Below are 25,589 nucleotides of genomic sequence, written 5' to 3'. Positions count from 1 at the left end.
AAGAAATTACCAAGAAAAAGTAAAAAGTATTTAAATCAAAATGCAAAACATTTACAGGCAATGAAAGTTGTCTACCTGTCAACCATAACAGCCTTACACCGGAATCCACTGACTCCAGCTACTGGACGTTAAGGCTGCGCCACGTTTTGACCCGTCCTCAGCCCTACCACAAGTCACACTAGAAGCGTTTCAGCAGCGGAGCGTTTAGCCTGCCCCACATTGTTGACTTTATCTGTCATTGTCATTGAATTGTTTAAATTTAGTTGATTTAGTAAGTTGTCCTTGATTTTTGTGCTTCTACTGTGGTTAAGAAGGCTACATAGTGAAATTGTTTCTTTTTTGGTCTGTTTTAACTGTATTTATTGTTGCAATACGATCGGAAGTCGGCACAAGGTATTTTATTTTGAAAATCGACCGGATTGTCTTTGCCGTTTATGTCTGCGCCACGGCTGCCGGAACAAATCGCTGCCATTGTAGTCAATGCTTGTGCTCACACCTGAAGCGCCGCAGCGCGTCCCAGAAGCGGCAGCCGGTCTATTTTTGACGGAAGACGCGTCATGCAGCAGCGAGCAGATGAGTCGGGCAGGAAGTCAGGCACAGAAAGGGCAAAGAGAATCCAGTCGATTTAAAAAAACAAACAAAATAAGCTTGTACAGTTTCCCGATTACATATCAACAATAAACACAGTTAAAACAGACCAACAAAGAAATAATTTAACTATGTAGCCTTCTATGGTAGAAGCACAAAGATCAAGGACAACTTGCCAAATTAACTAAATCTAAAACAATTCAGCAAAATCAGGCAGGCAAAACGTTCTTATTCTGAAATGCTCAATGTGGGAAATTCAGCCCTGCAGGGTTCACAGAGCGTTGTGATCGATATAAGAAGCACACAAAATGACAAATAAACACCAAGTCAACAAGGTGGGGCAGACTAAACGCTCCCTGCTGAAAGCTTCCAGTGTGAGTTAAGGCTGGGCTGAGGACGGGTCAAAATGGCGCAGCCGTAACGCGGCGCACACGCCGCCTGTGTGAGTCCGGGGTAACTGTACTGTCTGACTCCGGCACATGAATGAATCTGGCCCCCAAACAGTCTCTACTTCCACAAACAATGACACGACACTAGAAATGATACTCAGATGTTCTCTGTAAAGAGTTTAAAATAACAGATTCGGATGTTGCTCTAGTCTCTGCACGTCCACCCCGCCGTGTCCCAGGTGCGCTCACCTCTCCGGGGGATAAACTGTATCCTGTGACGTAAATGAAATGTCACAGAGAGCCAGAGGCGGAAGTTGAGTGGCGATTTATAGCTGTTTGGCTGGAGGCGTGAGGAGCATCTGTGAGGAGGAGAACCGGAGTCTCACACAGAGACCCATGGGACAGCCTATTTCAGGAGTCATCACTCTGTCAGCTGCAAACAGCACCCAGTCTGTCCACGTCCACCGCCCCGTGTATTTGTTGCTAAATGCACTGAAGAGGGGGCAGGGCTGGGATGATTTAACCAGCCCCAGCTTCCCATCTAAAGGTCTTGGAGAGAAACAAAAGCAGTAATTTTCCTGGCAGCAAGCAATTCATCCCTCATAATTCAAACTGCCTGACGGCTGTTTTGACAGAAGGTAGAAAGAAAAAGTGACACGCCACACATCAAGTGTCAAAACTGGGAACAGAATCCAGATTGTTGATAAAGCTCATCAATGCCCTAAACTGCTCCAATAACCAGATAAAAATGTTTTGCTCTTACACATGCTGTACAGTAGCCTACTTTATTTCCAAAATGTTCACGCCAGAAACCCGCTCTGTGTGTGATCCAAAAAGTTGCTCTTGTGACACCACAAAGTCGAAGTAGCTCAGAGTTCATTTCTGTGTGCAAAAGGATATTAGATTCTGTAAGTGGATGGTGTGCAGGGACAGAATTGACTTTTGTAATATAGTGTCCATCTGCATTCTCAACAGCTACTGTTTCCCATGGTGCTACAGCACATGAGATCCAGCTGGTCATCTTATAATATCTGGGGAGTGTGTGCACACTTGCAACATCTGCAAGTACCAGCCTAAAACACGTGCCAAAGCCAGCAGATGATTTAGAACAAGTGTAACCATTACTTAACCACATTTTCATGTCTATATGCTTTATTTATTAGGATGCAGGAACAAAGGATGCCACAGTTTGATGGTACACGCCTAATAGATAGAAATGACAAAACTAACAAACTAGTTGAATCACATACTTTGCTACATTGTGTTCCGTCTTTACGTAGCGGCAGTCTGAAAGAATGTTTAAGGGATGGATTTGTTCAGATTTGGACTAACTCTCCCCTTGGCGGTCACTGGAGCCTCAAAAGGTAAATGTGGTTTCTGAGACACCTGTCAATGAAGCACTCCACATAACTTAAAGGCTTAGTATATGTTTTTAATGAAAGTATAATTCTGCTACCGACACATACCTGAGAAGACAAGAAAGTTGCAACTGATACATTGCAACATTTTGTGGAATTTGTACTGTCAGATACTTTTTGGACAGTGCTTACACAAAGCTGATCCAGCCTGCCTCCCACTATCAATACAAACCCTGCCAGGTGGCTTCTATTCTATCTGTCAATTAATAGATGTCTAACAATATTAAAAACCTGACTTGGTTTTATTGTTGGATTCAAAATGTGCATTCTAGTTTCTTTGTCATTTCAGCCTTTTTGCGTTGAGGTTTAATGTGATGCTCTCATCCAGAGTATTTATAATGGTCTTGTTCAAGGACATAGCAACAGTTTGTCCTGAAGTTCTCACAGCAGAGACATGTCTTACTATTTGCCCTTGCTCCCTGTTCCCCATTTTTCAGACTTGTGTATTACATTTAAAACTATGAATGTTTTCTCTCTTAATGTTTTCCAGAAAGCAGAGTAGTGTCCATGTTCTTCACATCTTTCTGATAAGGGGCTCAGCAGTCCAGGAGGAACTGCACGTTTACCAGCTGATGCCGTTAGAAGTGTACTTCTAATAGGGCAGAGCTGGAGCATGCTGGAGCAATCATGTGCAGAGAATAGATAAACATGAAATGATCAGCTAAATCTGGCATGGCTTTTGGGTTGGAATGAAATTCTACAAAAACCAAACCTTCCAAGGCAAGTGTTTGCCTAGCCCTGCACTGAAAGGACTACATATCCCAGCAGGCCTGGGAACACTAGCAATTCCTCATTGTAGAAAAGAACATCTGAGCTTGTTACGAGCCTGATCCAAATTAATAGGTAGATAATAAATGGAGATTAATGGTGAGCTGTAGACACTGGAAGGTATATTGAGCTAGTGCAGCCCACAATCCTGTGTTTTTAAGACCAGCACTCTGCACGCACCCCCACCCCCCACCCCCACTTGTGTGATGTGCTTATAATAGAGTTTTAATAACGTGTCGACCACTTCATGTGTAATTTCAGCCGGGCAGTCTGATTTGTCACAGACACCCTCCAACAGTACTGTTATTCCCATTATGCATCTCAAGCTGTGCTTTCTTGGTTGTGACGCCAACTCTTGCTGGTGGTAACCAGGGAGGCAGTTATCGCTCTATTCAGCTTTTTATGTGTGTGTATGTGTGTGTGCGTGCGCTAAACCATGTACAAACCATGTTTACTACACAGTAAACAATACACTACATTACAAAAAAGCTATCTAGGTTATTATTGGTGTGCTATTTTGTGCAGAAAGGAAATGAATGTCTATTACTAATAACATGTTAGTAACAGGTGTCTGTGTTCTGTCATTTAATACCTCGAAAATAAGTGGTCCTGTATCGTTGCCCTAGCAGCTAAAATTATCTCAACAATCTCCCAGCAGTATGTTGTGATGTGAAGCAGAGGGCATAACACCTATGAGATTGCGGTCGTCATGTTACATGAAGAGGTGATTTATTAAAAAAAAAGAGAGAATGTGCGCCCAAGTGTGGTCTGTTTATTCCGGTGATTATGCTCTGCTGAGCCTCTGCACCTCATATCACTAAAAGCAGACGTATCGAAGAGAGCACCATGCAGGCAATCCAGAGGTTCTGACCTGTTGTGTACATGAAATGAAAAGCACCTTACTGCGGAGATATGATGTGTTTGTGCCATGTAATTACAGTGTAGAGAATTGGCTCATCGGTGTATAGAATGTCATGTGTCATTTCTATATTATGCAGTGATGAGTCTTCTGCATTAAACCTGGTTGCATCATGTTGTGTTTTTGAAATAACCAAAACTAATTTAAATCATATGTGTATATGTATATTTTAGTCCTTTTACACCTTTTGGTATATAAATCCGTAAAGGAATAATTTATTTTCTTGGCAAGCGTTAGATGAGAAGATTGATACTACTCTCGTATCTGTAAACTAAATATTAAGCTACAGCCAGCAGATAGTTAACATAACTTAGCATAAAGAAGCATGGGAAAACTGGCTGTTTGGCTCTATCAAACTGCAAAAACACCAGCAGTAGTAGTAGTGATAGAAACAGATATCTTGTTGTCTTACCGAGTGTCGGGTCGTACTCCCAGATGAAGCGTCTGGTCAGAAATCTCACCACCAAGGCTGCAGAGAACAACAGATAATAACTTGTTTAGAATAGGAGAACAGCACAAGAAAAACTTAGCAGGTTAGTTTTCATGTTTTACAGAATTATGATATTTTGTTATACTGCATATTGTGTCTTTCAGTGTGGATTTCACTACATAAAAAATAAACTCAAAATGCATGACCATCAGTTAATAATACTACTAATTACTTCAGGCTACAGTCCTAATATGCACATCCACCGACAACATGTCTACTTCAATAGCCATGTCAGCTGGGGTTGACCACCAAGAGGCCACAATATCCAAACCACTTTAATACACTTTTCATCTAAATGCTAATTAAAAAAAGGAGTTCAAACAGCCTTCAGGATGAAACATCGGCTCTCGAAGGTTATCATTAGCTGCTTCTCTTATAACGAATAGTTAGCCTGCTCGTTACAGCATCAGCCTTTATCACAAATTTGAAAAAAACATCCCCAGCAGCCCTGTGACTCACTCTCTTAATGGTTTACCATCAACAAGTAATCAGGCACACGGAAATCTGAAATGTGGACTGTGTGAGAAAAGCCTGGAAACTGAAAAATGTATTCCATTCAAAATGGGACAGACCTCTCTACAGCTCGTACTTGGCTGTCTTTCCCAGCAGCACTTGGCCTGTCTCATCTATAAGCCAAATTTCACACTTCTATTTGATCAACAGGGCCACACAAACCCTTGTGCCCCTTCTCATGCTTATTATAATGTTATCATCCCCTGGTACTTTACTACTGAGCAATTTAATGATATCCAATTAAAACACAGAGCATCATGCTCTCCTTCGCCTCCTAGGTCACTGCAGGAGGTGTGTGCCTCTGTTCTGCAGCCAGTTATCTGAACACTGCAGTGTTTCTCCATTTAGTAGGATTAATAGGTAGGCATGATGCAACTGAGACTCTTGTCCTCTAGGAGAGTGCAAATGTACTCCCAGCAGGATCAGCATACAACCTAATATTAAAGGCTACCTAATATGAGGTTTCATGGGCATAAGCAAACATGTCAATGTGGCTATCTATTAATGTCTTTCCCGGAGAAAGTAAATATATGAAAGTTTATGTAATGTTCTAAAAGTTGGGAAATACACTTTGCATTCTCGCAAGAGTGAGATGAAAATATTGATACCACTCTCATGTATGTGCATGAAATATGGAGATAAAGCCGGGGGGGACTTAGCTTATCATAAAGAGTGGAAGCAGGGGAAAACAGCTAGCAATTGAGTGGCGATTTATTAATTTTTTTTACGTAAGAGCCGGTGTTCTATCGATTTATACTACCTGTCGAGATGTGCTACTTAGCGGTTCTGCGCATGTGTATGATCCACAAGCGTGGTCTGTTTCCGCGTCCATAAATCTGTGCAACCTTGCTGTTGGGCATGCCATGGCGACAGTGGCTGTTCGTCAGCAATATCAAAAAATAAAATCATTATTAGTCTATCAGAATACGCTACCCCCGATATCTCCCCATCTCCTTACCCTACACATGGTAGGCTACACATAGTGGGAGCATTATTTGATAGATATCAGAATACGCTACCTCTGAAATGATGTCAAAATATCATCAAAAAACAGAATATGTCATAATACTGTGAGAGTTATAACTTTATGGGATTGGAAAATGGAACACATAAGGTAGCATTTTTCAATAGCCAGAACGACTTGATAGACTATCGATTTGCGCTTTTTGAGCATATTTCGACAAGGCAGCATATATAGCGTCAGAACACCGGACCAGTAAGCTAGGCTAACTGTCTTCTGGCTTTAGCTCCACAGCAAATGAGCTACTTTCCCAAACTGTCTAACTCTGTTTGTGATGCTTTAAGAAGAACACAGGTCTATCTAAAGTTTGCTAACATTAGCTACTGTATGCTCATGTTGTTCATGCGACATTGTTTACATATGGAAATAACAGACGCACATTACTCTTCTGGAAGGCATTCATATTGTTCAGATGTCAGATATGTTCCGACAAGCACTTTATGCAGTAGAAGCATACTGGCATGTTGATCTACTGGTCATACCAGACCAAGTAAACAGTGGCAGCAACACCCTGTGTATTGAGATGGGCATTGGTGCGTTTCATTGCTCGTGAATTCAACTTTTGTAAGAGGAATTATTTATTATTTTCTCTTTCAAAAGTCACATTTGGTCACACTTTTCAAACATAATTTCCAGACTTTTGGGGACCTGTACAGGAACCCATTTATGTGCTTTTTGGTAATTGTTTGCTAACATACGCCAACAAGAAAGTGTTCACACTTTCAATCTGCTTCTCTGCAGGAGCTGTCATGTGCCTGAGTGACTCTAAATGGTCCTGAGTGGTCCACTTGTGTCCAGGCGTTTATCTGTGTCCTCCTGTCAACTGTCTGAGCTGCTGCTTGTAGAAACGAGACAATGGGGAAACAGGTTAGTCTTTGAACTGGGAGGAAAAAAAGATCCATCTTGGCCAGGCCTTTTTTCCACTCTTAATTATCTATGACAAGGAAAAGGATGAAAACCTATTATGTTGGCCAGAGTGTCGCTGCCACGTTTCATTACGCTCCTAAAGAACTCAAGTCTAGCCTTTGAGCTCAGGGCAGTGTTTGATGATCACAGAGAGTCTCGTGCTAGAATGTTTCAATTTGTCATTCGCACATGTGGAGTAACTGTGGAAAGCTTCACCCTAGTCTCTTTTTATCAGCCAAAACATTTCTTTTACTTCACAACGTTACATCAGTTTGCCTGTTCATCAGCATGTGCCCTTAGACTCAATACAACAGCACGTACAGAGAGTCAGGCAGGTCTTTTAATCTTACACATAGCTTTTTTCATCTTTTTTTGTTGAGTTTGTTCCTCTGTAAAACACATTTCCCTTCCCTAACACACTAGTTGTGCTTTCAGGCAAAGGAACATGTCATGCAACTATCAATTATTCCCTGAATTCAGCAGCAGATCATCTGTCACGCTGTTGAGAAGGCAGACTGACACGCACGTTTCTTCTCCAGGCACATTTACTTCTCTTGTTCAGCGCTGAATTTCCCACTGAGGTTATTTCGTGGAGTTTCTGCTACAGTGGCCTGGATTCCAGGTAGACAGAACAACCAATGGGGTGTGAAGTTTGTTCCTCATTAGAGGTAACTGTATCTCCTGCTTTTCACTGCCACTGGAAGAAATGTACACATGGAAGAGAGGCGCCTTTGTTAATGTGCGTCAATATGGACATTGTGGCCCAGATTCACTAAAGGTTTGCAGCGGGAATAATGTGCACTTTATCACCAAGCGGAGCGGATCACAAAGGCGGGCAATTCACTTACTGTGTGCAGTGAGAGGAAAGCTGATAACAGTGCTGGTAACAAAATGAAGTCTCTTTGCAACTGTCATGGTCATATATATGACTGCTGTGGAAACCTCATAGCACCAGTTTTGTTGTTGTTCTTTTTTTCAATTTCACTAAAGAATTGCATTTATTTAAATGGTGCCACATTTTTCAAACTTTGCAACTCCCCTTATTTACTGTAGCACAATCATTATTTTTGAAAGTCTGTGTAAAGAAGTGGCAAAAAGATTTGGTCATTCAAAAAATACAGCTGACTGACAAATTTCAGCTCAGTGTGCTGCAGTTATAAAGAGTGCAGAGGTACCAAAATTGAAGCATGTCAGATCATAATGGAAAAACATATGCACCTACAAATGGTGGTCGGCATTGTTTGTCCGAGTGGTGAGGCTTAATGAATAAAAATGACAATCTGAAATTTTGTACGGAGTGGAGGAGGAGCCGCTGTGTCGTGTTTATTCCCTAATATTACTCTTCCAACATGGCTGTGTCGCCTCAGTCCAACACATACAGTGTGCTACTTATGGCTGTAAAAATCCCCTGCCATGTTAATTGGAGCTGTTTCCATATAATATCTGGTATCTGTCATGCTGACAAAATCAATACCCCGCCACTTTCTAAAGATGGGCTGTTGCGTTTCCCACATCATCAAGCTGCAAGCTGGTTTTTCATAACTTGATATTTCCCAACAAATACTGCAGCTGAAATCTGAGTAGAAAAAAAGATTTTATTAAATTCTCCAGCCCAGACTTCACAGAGTGGATGGACAAAGGAGTGCTGAACTTTCAGATTTACATCAAACACATCATCCATGGTAGGTGTTTGCCAAAAGCTGCTTTTGTCCAAAGTGACCTAATCACATTAGCAGCAGAATGTTGGACTAATTATAAACAAAGTAAGAGCAATTAGCAGCGCCCATGGCCCTGTTCTGAGCCGGCACTGTGTTACTCATTGAACGGTCTCTATTGATTCCCCACGGCCATCAGACGGACACCCACGGTTCTTTGGTTCCTTCAGCTACATAAACACCCCTTTACTGGCTGGCAGACCTCTCTCAGTGCTGCACAGCTGTAGTCAAGTTTTGTACCTATTGTGTTCATGTCATGTCAGTTCATGTCATACAGGCCAGCTGTGTAGACTAGAAGGGGAAATGATAAGACTGGGTCTGACAGAAAAATCTGACCACAGAAGCAAAAGAGTACCAGCTTTATATGCTTTATGCATATGCTTTATATTTGTATATACATTTAGCTTGATCCATATTTATATTGTATAAATACATACTGGAATGAATGTTCTCATTGACTTCATGAATAAGTTCATCTCTATGAAGCTCATGAGAGCTCAGAAATATTAATAATATTCATCAGTGACAAGATCTCTGGCAATAAGCCAGGAAAAATCCTATTCAGTGCATATATAGAATTTAATCTTGCATTTCATTTAGACTGATGATGTCGTCAGAATGTGCTCCTGTGCTGGCAGGAAACACAGAGTTTTAGCTCATGTTTTATGTGAATAGAAGAGAGGTGAATCATTAACCACACAAGCAGTTTCTGGGGTTTTACTGCATTTCTGTCAGAAGAATCGCTGTCTTGCTGCTGTGTTGGCAGACAGGAAGCTACAATGTATGCACAATGTGGCCCCAAATGCTTGTAAAGGACTAAGACAGTGAAATATGATGTTAACAGGAAACTTCCACCAATAAATCCATGCAATATATGCCACACAGCGTAACATTTACACTTCAAAACACAAGTGACTTATATTTTTGTTTTAATCATGTCAATTATTTTGAGATTATAAGACTCATAAATAGCTCCTTAAATGACTATGATACTATATTTTTAGCAGGCCCTCATTTCTAATCCATATCCTCGCCACTTATTACCAGAGATGTTGGAACAGGCTTATAGATTACACCACTTTGTGCAGCGACTATTGATTTGAGATTTCCTTCAAGTTGACAGGAAACTGAGAAAATTAGGACAACAGTTAAGTCCTGCAGCATTACAGAGCCAGTTGTGTCAAATGTCAAGCATTAATCCCCGATCATCTGTAGAGCGCCAGAGAGAATCAGCATGATGTGAACCAAGTGAAGGACACAGGAGAAAGTTGTTAGTAGAGTGTAGCAGCATTTGTGTCTGCATGATATACAAGTCTGTGTAAATATGCATACATAATTGTAGTGACAGCCCTGGTGCTAGAAACAGGCAAACAAATTGGCTAAAAAAGCACCCAAACAATTTCCTGAACAGGAGGTCAGACCACTGCTCCCGGTCTCAAAGCTTTCCCAGAGATCCTTTCACCACCAGTCTCTCTCTAAGGGGCACGTCTGCATCCCAAACCACCAACACCAAGTCTCTCTGGATAGATCTAAACCATATTTCTCATTGTAAGGAAGGAAATGTATTTATGTGTGTGGAGAAGGAACGTCTGGGAGTCCCCAGGGGAAGTATTCAATCTCTTCGTTTACTACCAAAATACAAATGAGATCAAGTCTCCGACGTCCTATTTCCAAATCAGATTACAGCTCATCAATCAAGCTGCATTCATATTTATTTTAGCATTTAACCAATAGCCCCTAAGAAGGGATGTGGGAAGTCTAAAGTGAGCAGAGTAACAATAACACACGAGGCAACAGTAAACTAAAAACTGTTTATTTCCATGTCTTCTGCATGAATCATCAGCCTGTGAGGATGAGACTGATTGTCTGGGACATGCAGCTCTAGCCTCAATCTTTCAGTGCCTTATAAATGCAGCCATCACATGCATATTTAAGACCCTTTTATAAGATCCGAGTCAGCTGGAAACATTAAAAAGTCAGCCAGGGACAGTGTTTTTAACCAACTCATGGAGCTAACGTTAGCTTAATTAACTAGGTGCAGCTGATGAAATTTGGCAGCGATTTTTGATGCTCGCCTGCTACAGAACTGCTTTTGTCTGAAATCAAGGGCCCAGTGTTCTGCATCTGCATTTGAGCCATGTGAGAATGGAAGGCTTGACAGCCCTAGCAACACTAAGTTAAGTGGAAGGCAAATTGAACCATCAGCTATCTACTCTGCCCTCCTTTGTTGTTAGTCATTGCTTTCCATGCTGCTTAGCTACGCCTCAGGAATTTGATTATCCGTGTGATCCAGATGGGAAATGGAAAAAATGCAATTCTTGCCGTTCACAATGATCAGAAAATAAAAGATTTGAGTAACATGCATCCTTGAGGAACAATGTTGTTTCCAAAAATACCAAACCAGTAATAAGAAATCTCATCATCTCTCTAGTTCTCCAGATCAGATGACTGCTGGCCAATTATCAGCACATGACTCATCACTTTTCTTCTCCGTGCCTGTAAACTCATTAGTTACTCTATACTCTAGGCTATCATACCCCTTTTAACTGAATGAGATGTGGGGCTTAATTAGTGCAACTGAGAATAATAGATCAGCTTTCTATTTTCTGCCATGCGTAATTAGTTATTAGCTAAGGGATAATTAATAATTAGGCTATTTTTGTAAAACGGGGTTAGGGTTAGGGTTAGTTAGGTAAATTACATGTTTTAAATGAATAACCCCTTTCAATCCCACACACTTTTCCTACCTGTCCAAAACAGACCAAAGGAGTTGCCTTTTAAGCTGTAGTATTAAGCTAATTGCTTTCTGAAACAACAAAGAATCATAACCCATCACCTAGTGTTCCCCAGGAGAACACCAGCAGTGAAAATAATACATCTCTCTTAATATCAGTTGTGAACAGCCTCCAGTGTTTAAATTTAAATTTGTTGTGCAGAGAACACCTTCCCTGGGTCACGAGATGGCGTTTTGGCAGCTAGATTGGTTTTGCCACCTCAAGCCAAGTTCTCATAATAAATCAAACTGCAATTAAACCATCAGGCGCAGTGTTTTACTCTCCTGAGCCATTAAATCGGTTTCTCCATAAATCTCTAAGGCCGAGGGATTTACTGCAATAATGAGCGGTGTAATTACACTGGTAATGTTGGTTAGACGGAAAGATAATCTTTGCATTGTTTTGACAGATTGGTAAACAATAACATCCCTGTTATAGGAATTGAAATTGCCTTCTACACACTCAGTATCTCCGCCAGGTGTGTCTGGGGGCATGTGGGTGGGTGGGGAACTTGTTGTGTGTCCAGGCATGAGAGAAATGGTGAAGGGTATTTGGTTGACCTAAATCCTTTTTTTTTAATTCCACACCATCCTCGCTTGATTGTCGTTGCTCCATACCCGGTGCCACCGCCGTATTCAGGCTTTCATGTTTCTTGTTTTTTCACATTTTCCTTGTGCCTTGTCGCCGTCATCCCTAACCCTGTCTCTCTGTCTGTTTCCCTCCCAGGTACACTCTCCCTCGTCCTCCGTTCAGTCGGCTGCTCTCATCCACCGGCCCTCTTCTCCTCAGACTTCCCTCACGGTGTCCTCCCTGTTCTCCCACCGCTCCTCGCTTCCTCAGCCCCAGTGTTTCCCGGCTCCCTGGCCCCCTGTCTCCTTGGTTCCCCGTGCCTGTGCTTCCCCGACATCCACCTCTTCCTCCCCTCCAGTCCCTCTACCGCTTTCTCCCTCAATAAACCTCCTTCCCTCCGAACATTGCATTTGGGTCCTCTCTGTCCCCACACCACATAACCCCATAACATCTACCCTCCCAAATAGTTACAGCTCGCTCAGTTTTCCCTCCCGGCTCCCATACAGTCATGATGGCAGTGAAGATAACAAAAACGGGGATTTATTCATCTCGTATTATGCCTAACATTAGTGGATCATAACATGTTGGGTATGTAATTAACCTGCAAATGCTTTGGTTCAAGATGAGACCAAACTTTCCTATGGATGCCAGTTGCTGAGCCAGGACAAAGCCCAACATGTGGCCTGCAACAGACTAGCTAAGCCTTTTTTTTTTGCCTAGCTGATTGCCATATCGTTAAATACTGCTGCAAAGACAAAAGTCTAAACTAAACTTTTTTTTAAATATTGTGAATGACTGCAACCACAAGATGTCCTTGAGCATACAGTCATAAATGCACACACGCGACCAAACACATGATTCCCTCCAGGTTAAACCATGTTTCCATACAGAGTAGACTCACTGTACACTGTACACTACCTGCTCAGCACCAAACGGCAGACAGAAGTTAGAAACTAGCTAGAGAAGTACATCTGTCAGGTCACCATTAACATGACTACAAATGAATGCTAATGTTACTCTGCGTGTCTGCTTTGTCTGTAACTAAGTGTAACTTGGCAGTTGTTTGCTAAGAGGTTAATGCTAACATAAAAAAGCTTTTTGACATTATTGGCCATCTAAAGTCGTTAGAGACAGCAGAGAGCATCTCTGCTTGAGACTAGTGTGACATTAGTCACTCGTCATTTTGGCTAATGTTGGTGCCAGATTTTGACATTTTTGAAAAATAATGTGTGGAATAAAAAAGAGAATATCTCTGGTTCTGTTGCATCTACTTTCTTACTTTTTAGTACTTCACATCTGTACTTGTTGATGTCTGGGCCTCTCAGAAAAGAACTTGCTATAATTTTGTCTAACCAAATTAGTTTTCAAAATTTGAGAATTTTAATTAATGTGAATTAGATGACCTGCTGTTGTCAGCCAATCAGAGTCCGGTACTGTGAGCCCTCTGATTAAATAACACAGAGGTCCACCGTGATTTGACTCAACTAATGAAATTATTTCTGTAATCACAGCAGCTCCATCTCTGGGAAATGACTTTCTGACCACAGGGGGTGGACAACATAATGTAAACACATCATGGATAGATGGAAGAAACATGATTACAGCGATAAGACAGCCAGTCTTGCAAGGACTGATTAGCAATTAGCTTTGTCAGGAGGTTTGGCCATCAGCACTTTGAGTTTGAATTTAAGAACCAGTATGACACAATTAACAGAGCTCCAAAAATAGCAAATCACTACTTCCAAGTCTCTGAGAGAAACAGTCCAGAGGAGCAGCTAACCATGAGAGCTGTGACAGACAAATAGTTGAAACTTGACATATACTGATAACTGTCATGCAACTAGTTCTTTGTGTTTCTGTCCACCCTCTGAGAAAAACTAGTCTGCCTATATATATATATAATGCTTCAACTTTTCAATTCACCTCTGGTTGAACACACTTTGCCTCTGTACTATGCAGATGGGCGTCTCTTTGTTTGAACCCAACAAGTGACTGTATGTATCAAGTTCACTTTGAATGACAGTAAAGGTCAGACGAGCTCCACTTTGGACGAGCTCCATGGACACACAATGGGAGAGAGAGAGGCAGTCATTTCCTCGGGGCCCCGCGGCCCTGTAAAATGGGACACCAGAGAGGCTTTGATTTCACATGTCTGAAGATGCAAAAGGACAGAAGCGCGCAGATGTGGGGTTAAAATGGGAAGGGTGTGAGTATTCTAACACCGCATTCATCCCTTTAATTTAGTCTCTAACAATAGTGCCACAGCACTATTCATAAAGAGCCGTATGTGAGGCAGATGAGGGCAACCACACCTTAGAGAGCGATCTTCACTGTGTTCAAGGTGCCTATTTTCACCATGAAGACTGTCAACCTGGGTATTACAGCTTTTATATACAATGGCCTTGTCCACATTACAGCTACATTTACATTTAGGGCATTTAGTAGACACTTTTGTCCAAAGTGACTTACAATATGTACATTTGTCAGGAGAAAGTGAAAAAGCAATATATTGCTGTAGGTAGAGCAAGGATGTCAATAGAACAAATTTCAAGCACTCATAATTGCTAGGTTAGCCTTTGCTGTTGGACAGCAAAGATAGCTAGGCTAAGATGCTACGCAGTGCTAAGTACTATTTTTAAGACATTTTTAACATACATTTGAGGCAGATGGGGATTTTTGTTGTTTTTTTAAGTACACACTGCAGAGTTTCAAAGGAAATTTTCACATCATCACATTGGACAATTTGTCAATTGTGTATGCACAGAACTCTAATATGGGCTTAGAAAACTTTCTATGATACCCAGTCTCTTCTGGTAAACTGAACACATGTAAAGCCGTGTAGTATTTGAACAATTTTAATGCAGTCCTGATGGCACAAACTTGAAAAACAAAGAACAGATTGAAATTGACAACAGATGACGGGAAAATCTTACACACTATTTAAAATAAAGGGGAAAGGTCAGTGCATATGATGTATCTGAGACTGATCCTAAATAAGTAGTTTGTCAGTGTCAGTTGCTTTCCATTATTATGTGAGGACAGTCTTGACTGATCTTGGTTTTGCAGCTCAGTTTGTTGTAATGTCTTCGTAGGCTGTGCAATCACTCACTGATATATAAGTTGGTAGTTCGAGCAAATCAGAAAAACTTAATATAATGCCTCCCAGAAGACATGAATGAATGTATGCAGAGTAGAGACTTAAAGTAAAGTTTAGAGATGATTAACAGGAAAGGAGAAAGTGTTGCATAACTGATCTAAAGAACACAAAAACAAAAATGGTTTGAGGTGGGAGGAAGCAGTATTGAATGTGAATGAATCAAATGTCGCTGAAAATGGCCCTGAATATAAAACATTAACTTGGACCTCGGCAGATAACGCACCTTCAGAAGCAAAAAAGAAAATACTTAATGGATCTATCATGAAATTTTACAAGCGCTGCGAATCACCAGGGAGTAAAGTTGTTGAAAGCAAGGAGGGAGATAACCAGCGATGACTCACACGCTGGCCTAAGGACAACGGCAGAGTACACACATGGAGAATGGACAACATGTGGAGGCGGAGAAGAGTCGGAGGTGTGCTCTAAAAATACAGTAGAAATAAGCGTGACCATTCGAGAAACCCACCTTCCTGTGACATAGTCATTTCCCTTTATGGGTCTACTACTCATATGTTTGCGCGTGTCAAGGAATCACGGATTAAATTTCTGATATTTATGCTGACTAGAGCCACAGAACATTGGCTACCAAGAACTTCATTCCAGAAATAAATCCTGTCTTTGGCCAAATGTGTGTGTGCAGAGCTGAGGAACACTCAGTGGGGGAGGTATGCATACCAAAACAGGCAGGTGGCCTTCAGAGACCTCCAGAAAGCTCAAACATGTAAGGTGAATATCAGAGACACCCTGTTCTTTTCTGTGGACAAAAGGAAGCTCCGGGCAGCAGATAATGCGTACACGAGAAGAGGAAGTGGAGCAGGAAGATGACACACAAGCAGAGTGCGGGCACACCGAGGGAATTCAGGTTCTCTTTAATGACAGCTCAGAGCTGTTATGTTGCAATAAGAGAGACTGCTGCCCAAAAAGTGCTGCTCCTTAGTTACATTCATAGACTGTATAAAAAAGTGGACTTAGCCTCCACATATGAAAAGTGAAGCCAATGCAGAAGTGCCTTAAACCTGCATTCTTTTTAATAGCCAGCAGGGGGCAACTTCACTGTTTGCAAAAAGAAGTCAGATTGTATAATAATAATAGTCTATAATGACCCTACTTCTAACTTGATTTATTACCTCAGTAAACACTTTCCTAATGTGATCATGGTCTCAATCGCTAGTTTGAAGTCTTCTCTAATACAGCATGATGTTCATTTTGTAAATTATGATCCCATTTAGAGGAAAATAGATGACAAAGCAGGGTATACTTCAGGGTCTAGCTACCTTGTGATTGAAGACGTAACAATGTATCCCTAGCTCCACCCTCTCGTCCAAATATGGTCACTTCTGGTTCCAAAAAAAAAACAAGATGGCGACGGCCAAAATGCCAAACTTTAGGTTTCAAAATGGTAGTCCACCAACCAATGGGTGATGTCACGGTGGCTACATTCACTTCTTTTAAACATTCTATGGTTAGATTGTATGTTGTTGTAGGTGGAATGAAAAAATGCTATTTAGGCATTTGTTCATGGTCATACCTGCTCTGTGTCTCTCAAAACTATAAACATTCATGTACAGTAACAAGCTTTGATGTGGCATGAATGCATGAAAAGTAAATAGAAAGACATAAACACACACAGACAAATAGAAGAAGAAGGAGAGCAACTGGAGAAAAATTGCTAGCTAGCTTCAGTGCCGGGCAGTAGCGTCGCTACAAGTAGCGCCGTTACTAGTTTAACTACATTTCTCAGTAGCTTGGTGGTAGCTGTTTTCTGGATCAAATAGCTTTTCAGTAACGAAGCTCTTTTATTGGCTGAGTAGCGCGGTAGCTTCCGCACAAGCTACATTTTCCCAAGCATTTCTGAAGGATCAGTGAGTGACGCCACCGCCACACACGGACGGTGACAACACGTACCAATCCTTGGGCTGATGTCAACGACTTTGCTGCAGGGGAATAAAGACACGCACGATTGAGTTTAATTTCAAATGTGGTAGTTACTGTAACAACTCTTGTGAGAAGGATCAGGGTCCAGCCTGGACAGCTATTCCTCTAGTGAGAAGGAAACTTTGATATGTAGTGGCACAAACTTGTTTCCATGAGATGAGATGAGACATTTCTCTCTCTGGCCCATTGCTATGAATGTTTAAGTTGTTTAGGTTGCAATGATGCCAGAGCACATATTCACATATAAACAATATAAAAATATATAATTAATAAAAAATGAAAAGACATTATAAAAACTAAAGAAGAATAAAAACAACACACAAAACACGATATAGGCCTATGTTACATTGAAAATATGTCTAAGATATAAAGTGATAATTAAGTTACTTTATACAAACAGCAATGGTTCTCTGTTTATTGCATGAGGAAATACATTCAGCTGCAATTATATGGCAGCAAGTAGGAGAGTTCTGTGTGTATTTAGATCTCTCTCACGCACACACTCTGTTTGGAGCAGGTTTTTAGTCGTTCTTCTATACTGTGGAATGAAGTTGACCTATACTATGTGTGTGTGTGTGTGTGTGTGTGTGTGTGTGTGTGTGTGTGTGTGTGTGTGTGTGTGTGTGTGTGTGTATATTTATATATGTAGCTTAGATGTAACTAAGTGTGGACCAAAGTGGTGGAGGTGAATTAACATGCTCAAGATGCTGCTCGCCCCAACCTCTAATCATTCAGATGAGTGCCTTACTATGTGAAAGAACAGAGAGGTGATACAGCTGATAATCTCTTGCATCTGAGCTCCATTAAAGCATTCAGAGCATTCAGTACTCTTGCAACTGTATCTGTCAGGATTTAATCAGTTCTTTGCTAATCAAATTCACAATTTTCTGTGAGAGATTAACTAGAGAGCCGCTTAACTGGCAGTTTAATCTTCCATTTGTCTCCATTGGCTTCTATGTATGTCATGCTAATGTTTAGGGGAGACCGGATATGGTTGTAACCATAGATTGACCTACTTCCTCCCTGATCAGGCATGGTGGTTGTCAAGCCTGGAAACAGACACATTCAGAAGGTATAGAGAAAAACCTGATTTTGAAGTAAAACAGTAAATCTTTTGACCAAGACTATATTTTATTTAGTACTGTACAATTGCAAATAAAATTGTATGACTTACAGTAGATTCAAATGTTTCTTAAGCAACATGTGATGCATTTTTCCTTTACTAATTTCAAACCACTATGGTAATACAGCTAGCTAAACAGTGGCTGACAGGGCACTGGGTTGTAACACTAAAATGTGTTACAACCATCCATACATACTAGGGCTTCTTGATTTTATTTTTACATAATGCCTTTTACAGTCTCTGAGCCCACCAAGCCTGCACTCCAGGGTTACCAGCATTTATTTGTCAGAACCGTGACCAGTACTCCCCATTCGCATGTTGTTCACATATTGACCCAATCTTTTCCCTACTCAGTCTCCACCTCTGGAGAAGGCAGAAAAGATTACCGACAGCTTGTGAGAAGTGCCGGTGTGCAAGAAAAAGCCACCAAAGTGTAAATTATAGAAGTGCCAGTACTGCAACCTACCCCGGCACTGGGGTAGGTTGTAACAAAGGAACACAATGCATTTGACATCAACTCACGAGGTCTCTCAGAGGACAGAATTGGTGCCATTTGTAGTAAACAAATGTGGTTACTGTATAAAAGTTTGAGAACTCTAGCTAAAAAAATCAATACGTTACAGTTCCTATAAGTGTTACAACCCCTATATAGTAAGAGGCTTGATGCTAACATTTTATAATCTATGCATAATTAGGAAAATAAATGAGTCAATGCTCTTCTTTCTTACACTGGTGACTGTAAAAGGAGAGGCTTGAACGTGTTTGCAAAAAGATGCTTATTTAGACACAGTCCAATATTCACCCTGTTTTACTCTCTTTTGCTCTTCGACACAACTCTTCAGGACAATATGGGGTTAAGTACTCCTCTATGTTCACCAGCTAGCCTCTAACACTGAATGTTTGCTGTCTGGTGCTAGCTGGGTTTTAGGGCTTTTTCACTGAAAATAGCTGCCCGCTGAGGATGGAAATAAAGTTGATGAGATCGAATGAGACCAATATATTTAAGTTGTGGGCTGTTAAACCAAAACAATGAGCCGAAAGATGCTAAAACACCCCTTAGAGTTAAGGGTAACAAAGTTTTATGATAATCCTCTGTGGGTTCATCACTACAAGCAACCCCTTTGACATTACACATAGTCCATAATGTAAAACATTTACATCACACATAATGTTCATAAATTTTTGTCCCCCAATATAAAAATCAAGGAGGGATTATTTATGGAAAGAAGCACTAAAAGCATAATTTCTTTCACACACAGCAAAAGCTACATGTAAACGCCAAATGCCAAGAACGAAAACGCTGACACCTGAAGCTGAAGTCATTTTTGCTTCTCTGTGCCAGTTTTCCATATTGCAGGCAGCTTGGGAAAAACTCTTGTGCAAAGAATTAAAAACTTTGTCTCGCTTCAGCAGGTTCCTATCTGTCCTAATCCCAACATATTTTCTTTCCCTGTGTGTCGCAAAGATAACAAAAATTCATAGCTTCCCCACAGCAACACAACATAGCCCTGAAACTACATAGTTTTAAAGAAATGTTGGCAATTTCATCTTCACCTGGGCCTGGATTTACTGTTGCCAAGGCCTCTGAGTCTGAACTCGACTCAAATTGAACAAATAAGCAAAACTCAAGTACATAAAAGTCACTTAATATTCTATACAGCATACACCCCTTATCAGAACATTCATGTCATTCCAGTTGCTCTGAAAGCCACTCGTGAACCTTTTTAGATTTCTTATCTAAAAGACTAAAATCTACCTCCAACATGCTGATTAGAGCTCTTGTGCCACAGTATAATGCATTCTGTGAGTCATACCTTATGGCTGCCCGCCGGGTCTGGCACAGAGAATACAATCAGGGGAGTCAAACAGCCAGCCAACTTCCCTGCTGTGGGCTCTCTAAGCTGTCAAAGGCCAAAGATGTGCCTGGAAACCCGAGCAGCAGGATGAGCTACTGTCCCCGTGCATGTGCATCCTGTTAATTGCTAGGCGGTGCAGAGCGAGGAGCTACATACAGAAAGCCTGATGGACCTCTTCCTTTCCTTAATTACTTTCCAGGACTTTCATTTCCTCCAGCAGGCATCACAGGAAGTTGATTTTGGAAGCAGCGTGATCACTGAAACAGTGATTTGAGTGTAAAAGGTTGGCTGTGCCATCTTTCAGCATGAGCTCACAAAGTAATACTGTCAAAATCATCTGGAGGCATGCTGTTATCTTGTACACTGTCGTCTTCATAGACTGTATTAAATTGAAAGGAATTTGAGGTCCACAATATAATACAATTTTGTACCATTTAAAATATTTAAACGCCTACACTATTCGAATGACAAGTTAATCAAAACCTACCCTAACATTAGTCCTGAATGTACTGAACTACTGCTTCACTACACAGTGATTCTTCTCCACTGTAGTCTGATAAAATCCCCCGTATTTAAATGTTGGGTGGAGGACATGCTATCAGTGCTGCCGTAAGTAAAGTTGTAGCTACATTAGATGTAAAACAAGAGGAAAAAATCAACATCACCCAGTCACGCTGTGTGGAAGGTCTGTCCCTCCCTAGATAATGTCCTGTCCTGTGTGTGATTAGTGGTATTTGGTGAACCGCAACTCAGTGTTGTGTGAAGATAATAAAGGTGCCGTGTATATTTTACTTTCCCAGTTATACTTTGATCTTTCACTTTATTTTACTGTACACCGCTCTATAGAGCCTCGGGGATTTGTGTAGACATGGTCTGGTGGTAGGAGGAGGGTTTAGGGAGGCTGAAGAGATTGGGTGTAAACTGCAAGTTATAAGCATTTACCAAAAAAAAAGAAAAAGGAAAACTCTACCTCATAGAAATGTTCCCTTAGCCAGAAAGTATTTAGACTAATAATCAAAGCCATTTCCATATTAATAAATGTCTTGTTCCTTTCCAAGTGCCTTGCCACAACTCATTAACTGGAAAAATGCAAATAAGGAGCACGGAGGTAAAGTGAAAGTAATGTGTTTTCCCTGCAGTAAAGGATTACACAGAGGAGACATGACAAGAACCTTTTATGTGATAAACAAAAAGGCAGATCCAGCTGGTGTTTCTGTCACTTATTGCTTTCATGGTGAAGGAATATGACTTTCTCTTTGTTTTGGTCCAGCAAGGAGTCTTTGTTCCCGATGTAATTTCAGGAAGACATCAGCTGACAGAATTTGTTTGACAAGTGGACTATAGATGAACCACAGTAATAGTCAACGCCTGAGATAGTGACTAAGCGATAAAAAAGCATGGATTTTAGTGTCACTTCTCAGTCCAACACAGTAGCTGTCGGTCTCTCTAGCGTTGTTGTTGTTTTTGTGGCTTCTCCTGGCCTGCCTGCCCTCTGAATGACTGTTCACATCACGTTCCAGACCCACGCGTACATTAGCCTGATTCATGGTCCCTTCCTGGCGTTTGAGGTGGTAAACAGTAGTAGTATTTTCTGAGGCAGACACATGTTGGCCTGCTCCTTTGTTATTGTTCTGCTTTTTGGCCGTCAGACAGGCTGAGGGGAGGAGGGGAGGCGGAATGTTTGAGGAACAACGAGACGAGATGTTTTACGAGCTGGCGCTTCGCACCCCATAAAGCTGATTTCCCAAAAGAGGATCCATCCATTACTCTCAAAGAACATTTTTCAGTCTATGTGAATGTGTATGTGTGTCAGTGTTGTCACAGCAATAAACAGCCAGATTTTATTCTTATCATTTGATGAAAGTCAGTTATGACTAACGTTCTCTGTAAGCTATTATTATAATGAATTATTAGTTTGTACTTTATTAAATTATAGCTGAAAAACAACACCACTACATTTTTTTCTTCAGCTTCTGAGAAACTAGGCTTTGTTTTTACCTTAAACCTGATTTTTTTTTTACCACTTGTTGGCAGAGCAACATTTGCATTTAAGCAGCTTACTGTTTGACCTTAAAGGTACATTGTGGAGTTTCTGAATGAGATGAGGTAGAAGAAGACTAGAAGCAAACTAGCAAACCATTTCCTATTTACACACCCAGCAGACATTGGCCAACATTAGCATTCAGTTGGAGTGTCTCTGACCACCTGGTGAATTCAATTCCAGTATTCATTCTCCTTTCAGCTCTGTTTTTGGTATCCACCAACTCATGGTGGAAATATTTAGCTGTTTAGATGCTGAATGCTCCACTATGCTGGAAGGTGCTGAAGACAACAGTGGGAAAGAGTGGCTTCAAGCTCAGATATTGTGTATGGTCAATGGACAGAGTATTGACTCAACTTACTCCCCAAAACTTTGCAAGTGAGTGCTTCATTTTATGGGATCAACCCATTGTGTGTGTGTGTGTGTGTGTGTGTGTGTGTGTGTGTGTGTGCGTGCTTGTGTACACATGAGTGCGTGTTTAGAGGAGACCAAGTCAAAGGTACAGTAATTGGACAAATTTATCTTATTTCCTAATCCCTGTTTCCATCCGCTGAGTCAATAAAACAAACAACTGCAAAGTGCCAGAACAGCCACACTCAGTTAATACACTCTGCTCGTTATTAGGGCTGGATTGCCCTGCTGGAGTCCAGGTCAGACATCACGAAGGGCCCCAGCAAGCCCCCAACGACGCCAAGACACCCAGCAGGTCTGCTCTCGCTCATTATGAACACATTTTTTCCCACCCAGCAGTCAACAAACAGCTTCTGGATGTGACTTAGCACCACTAAAGTACACATACACTGAAGTCTAACTAAAATAAGGAACCTGAGCATCACATGAACACTAACTCACAAGAACATGTACTGCTGTCCATGGGAAAACCATGTCAGTTAAAGGCTCTGAATTGCGGTGTCAATTACTTTTCGATTAATCATCCAGCCCTAATTGCCATCACCTTCAGCTGTACATTATGTTTAGCGCTAATTCGTAAATGTTAGCTTGCTAAATTAAGATGGTGAACATGGTAAACATTATGCTTGCTAAACATCAGCATGCTTGCATTGTCATTTTAAGCATGTTAGCATGCTGACTTAGCTCAAAGCACAGCTATGTCTAAGTACATGTACAAGTACGTCGATGGCATGGCTGTCTTACAAAAACAGAGAAAAACAGAAATTTCTCTCCTTTTTTTACTGATCAATTGATCATCACCAAAGGTGTTGATTAACTTTATGCCGGTTGGCTAACTGATTAATCGACTAGTCCTGTCAGCATTATCTAGCTCTGTTAGATGAAATGTAATGAGATTGTACTTATTACAGTAGGCCTATCTAACACCTCCTACACAAGGAGGTCAGGGGTCAGAGAACTAGCAGGGATATAGTGTCTTACTCAGGGACGCTTCAGCTGGGTAGGCAGGTGGGAGGTTGAACTGCAGCCCTCTCTAAAAGCTTCGATGCAAGGCATATAACTTCTTTGGCTGAAATGGCACAGTACACAAGGATTTATGAACTAAGGAATGCTCACTTCAACACACTAGAATGCTAAAAACAACAAGTAAAATCTGTTAAACGTTATTGTTTTTTTCCCTCTCTGTCATATTGTGCATAAAGTGGGAGTGTGTTTTACCATCTGAGTCCTGTTGTTTGCCTGTTGAGGAGAGGGCTGATTCATTAGCATCTGTGGGCTTCCACTAAGGGGCTATGTTTAGATGAGAGCTGTTCATTGTTGAAGGGATCACCGGGGCTGCATGTAGCTTCAGATGTGACAACAAGGACTACCATCCTGCTGTGTGTCTGTTTTTGTACATTAAAAAAAAAACAAAGGGAGGCATGCGGCTACCAGAAGAGGATCAGGCAACTGCAGAGCTGCGTGGATCAAGCGTCCTCGTGAACAGGGAGGCTGTTGGTATTGATGAGCGTTTTCCAGCAGGCAAATAACGATTTCATCACCAGAACTAGACCACAAGTAGGTTGAAAACTGGAATAGCCACATTCTCATTTGACTTGAGGCTTGTCAGTTTATTTCCTCTGTTCCTCACTGCCTTCAGCAGTGACATGAGAGAACTGTCCTGTCCCTGTTTTAACTACAACAATCTCTATCAGCCATAGCCCAATTTGTGACCTCGGCCATATAGTTCCCTCTGCACACCTTATAGGAAACACTGGTCAGGACTGAAATATCTCAGCAACTACTAAACAGGTTGCCTAAAATTGTGTACACATTCATAGTCCCCAGTGGATTTGATTATCACCTGACTTTCCCTCTAGCACCACCATGAGGTTCACATCTGTGGTTTTGAGTGAAATGTCTTAAAAACTATTGCATAGATTGCCATGAACTTTGGTGCAAACATTCATGTTCCCCTCAGGATGAACTGTAATGACTTTGGTGTTTACCTGACTCATTTTGCCCCATCATCAGGTCAACATTATAATTTGACATTACATCAGCCTCAGATGTACTTTGTGTTTAGGGCTAATTAGGAAATGTAAACTAAGATGGTGAACATGGTAAACATGCGGAACATCAGCATTTGAACATTGTCACTGTGAGGATGTTGATATGCTGACATCAACATTTAGCTCAATGCAGCCTTTCAGAGGTGCTAACATTGGCTGTAGACTTCTAATCTTGTTTAACCTGTTATCTATCTCCAGGTTGTATCTTCAAAGGTATATTTTCCAGATCCCAAAGATGTCTACTGTCTGCCAGGAATGATAAAATGTTTGCCCTTGAAAGGTAATGCCTAAAACCAATGTGTAAATCCAATATTTCCACTACTGTGCACCTACACTTTGCTCCTCTTCTTCATTGGACATACGTCAGGATTGCTGCGATATGGGGCACATTCTGTGGAAATGGAAATCTTGATTTGACCATCGTGAAAAAGTCACATATTGAGTATTCCCCTAAGTTTTGCGTAGGAAATGTTTTGGGACCAAATCAACCACGCACGGAGGCTATATCAGCCCATGACCTGGAGTTATACCTGCAAAGTAAGATCCAATGTAGTGCAACCTCAACTGGTTATTTGCTTCCATATTTTTGCTTAAAAATCATCAGCTGTCATTATGTTGAGTGACTTTTCAAATTCAATAATAATCACTAAGTTTGGGGGAAGAACTTCATTAGGAGATCAGCAGGGCTAACAGTACGCTTCTTAGTTCAAGGAAAGAAGTTGCAGATTGGAGGTCCAAGGTCAGGTTTCCAGGTTCCCGAACAAAACACTGTCAGCCTCACTGCCATGTTTTACAACCGCTCTCCTTTCAGCTGAAGGTTCTACCTTCCTCAGTCATTATTCTTTTCAGTACAGTAACGAATTGACCTCCTCAGGCCTCCTTCCTCCTTCAACATGGAAGAGGTCCCGAAGTATGTTTTCCAACAGCTGATTGCTACGCAGAAG

The 25,589-nt window shown here is 41.2% G+C and overlaps 1 protein-coding gene across 2 annotated transcripts in view; it reads right to left on the bottom strand.

Moving 5' to 3' along the window:
* The window catches only part of rerg (RAS-like, estrogen-regulated, growth inhibitor), a 55,590-nt gene that overhangs the window by 6,940 nt on the left and 23,061 nt on the right, over positions 1-25,589 (bottom strand). For both annotated transcript variants that reach the window (XM_046072077.1, XM_046072078.1), the window contains exon 3: positions 4,495-4,551. In XM_046072077.1, coding sequence (XP_045928033.1) covers positions 4,495-4,551 — 57 coding nt within the window. The remainder of the gene's footprint in view (positions 1-4,494; positions 4,552-25,589) is intronic.

This window comes from Micropterus dolomieu, linkage group LG16 (genome assembly GCF_021292245.1).
Source record: "Micropterus dolomieu isolate WLL.071019.BEF.003 ecotype Adirondacks linkage group LG16, ASM2129224v1, whole genome shotgun sequence".
Lineage (NCBI taxonomy): Eukaryota > Metazoa > Chordata > Actinopteri > Centrarchiformes > Centrarchidae > Micropterus > Micropterus dolomieu.
This window is presented reverse-complemented; position numbering and strand designations above follow the sequence as displayed.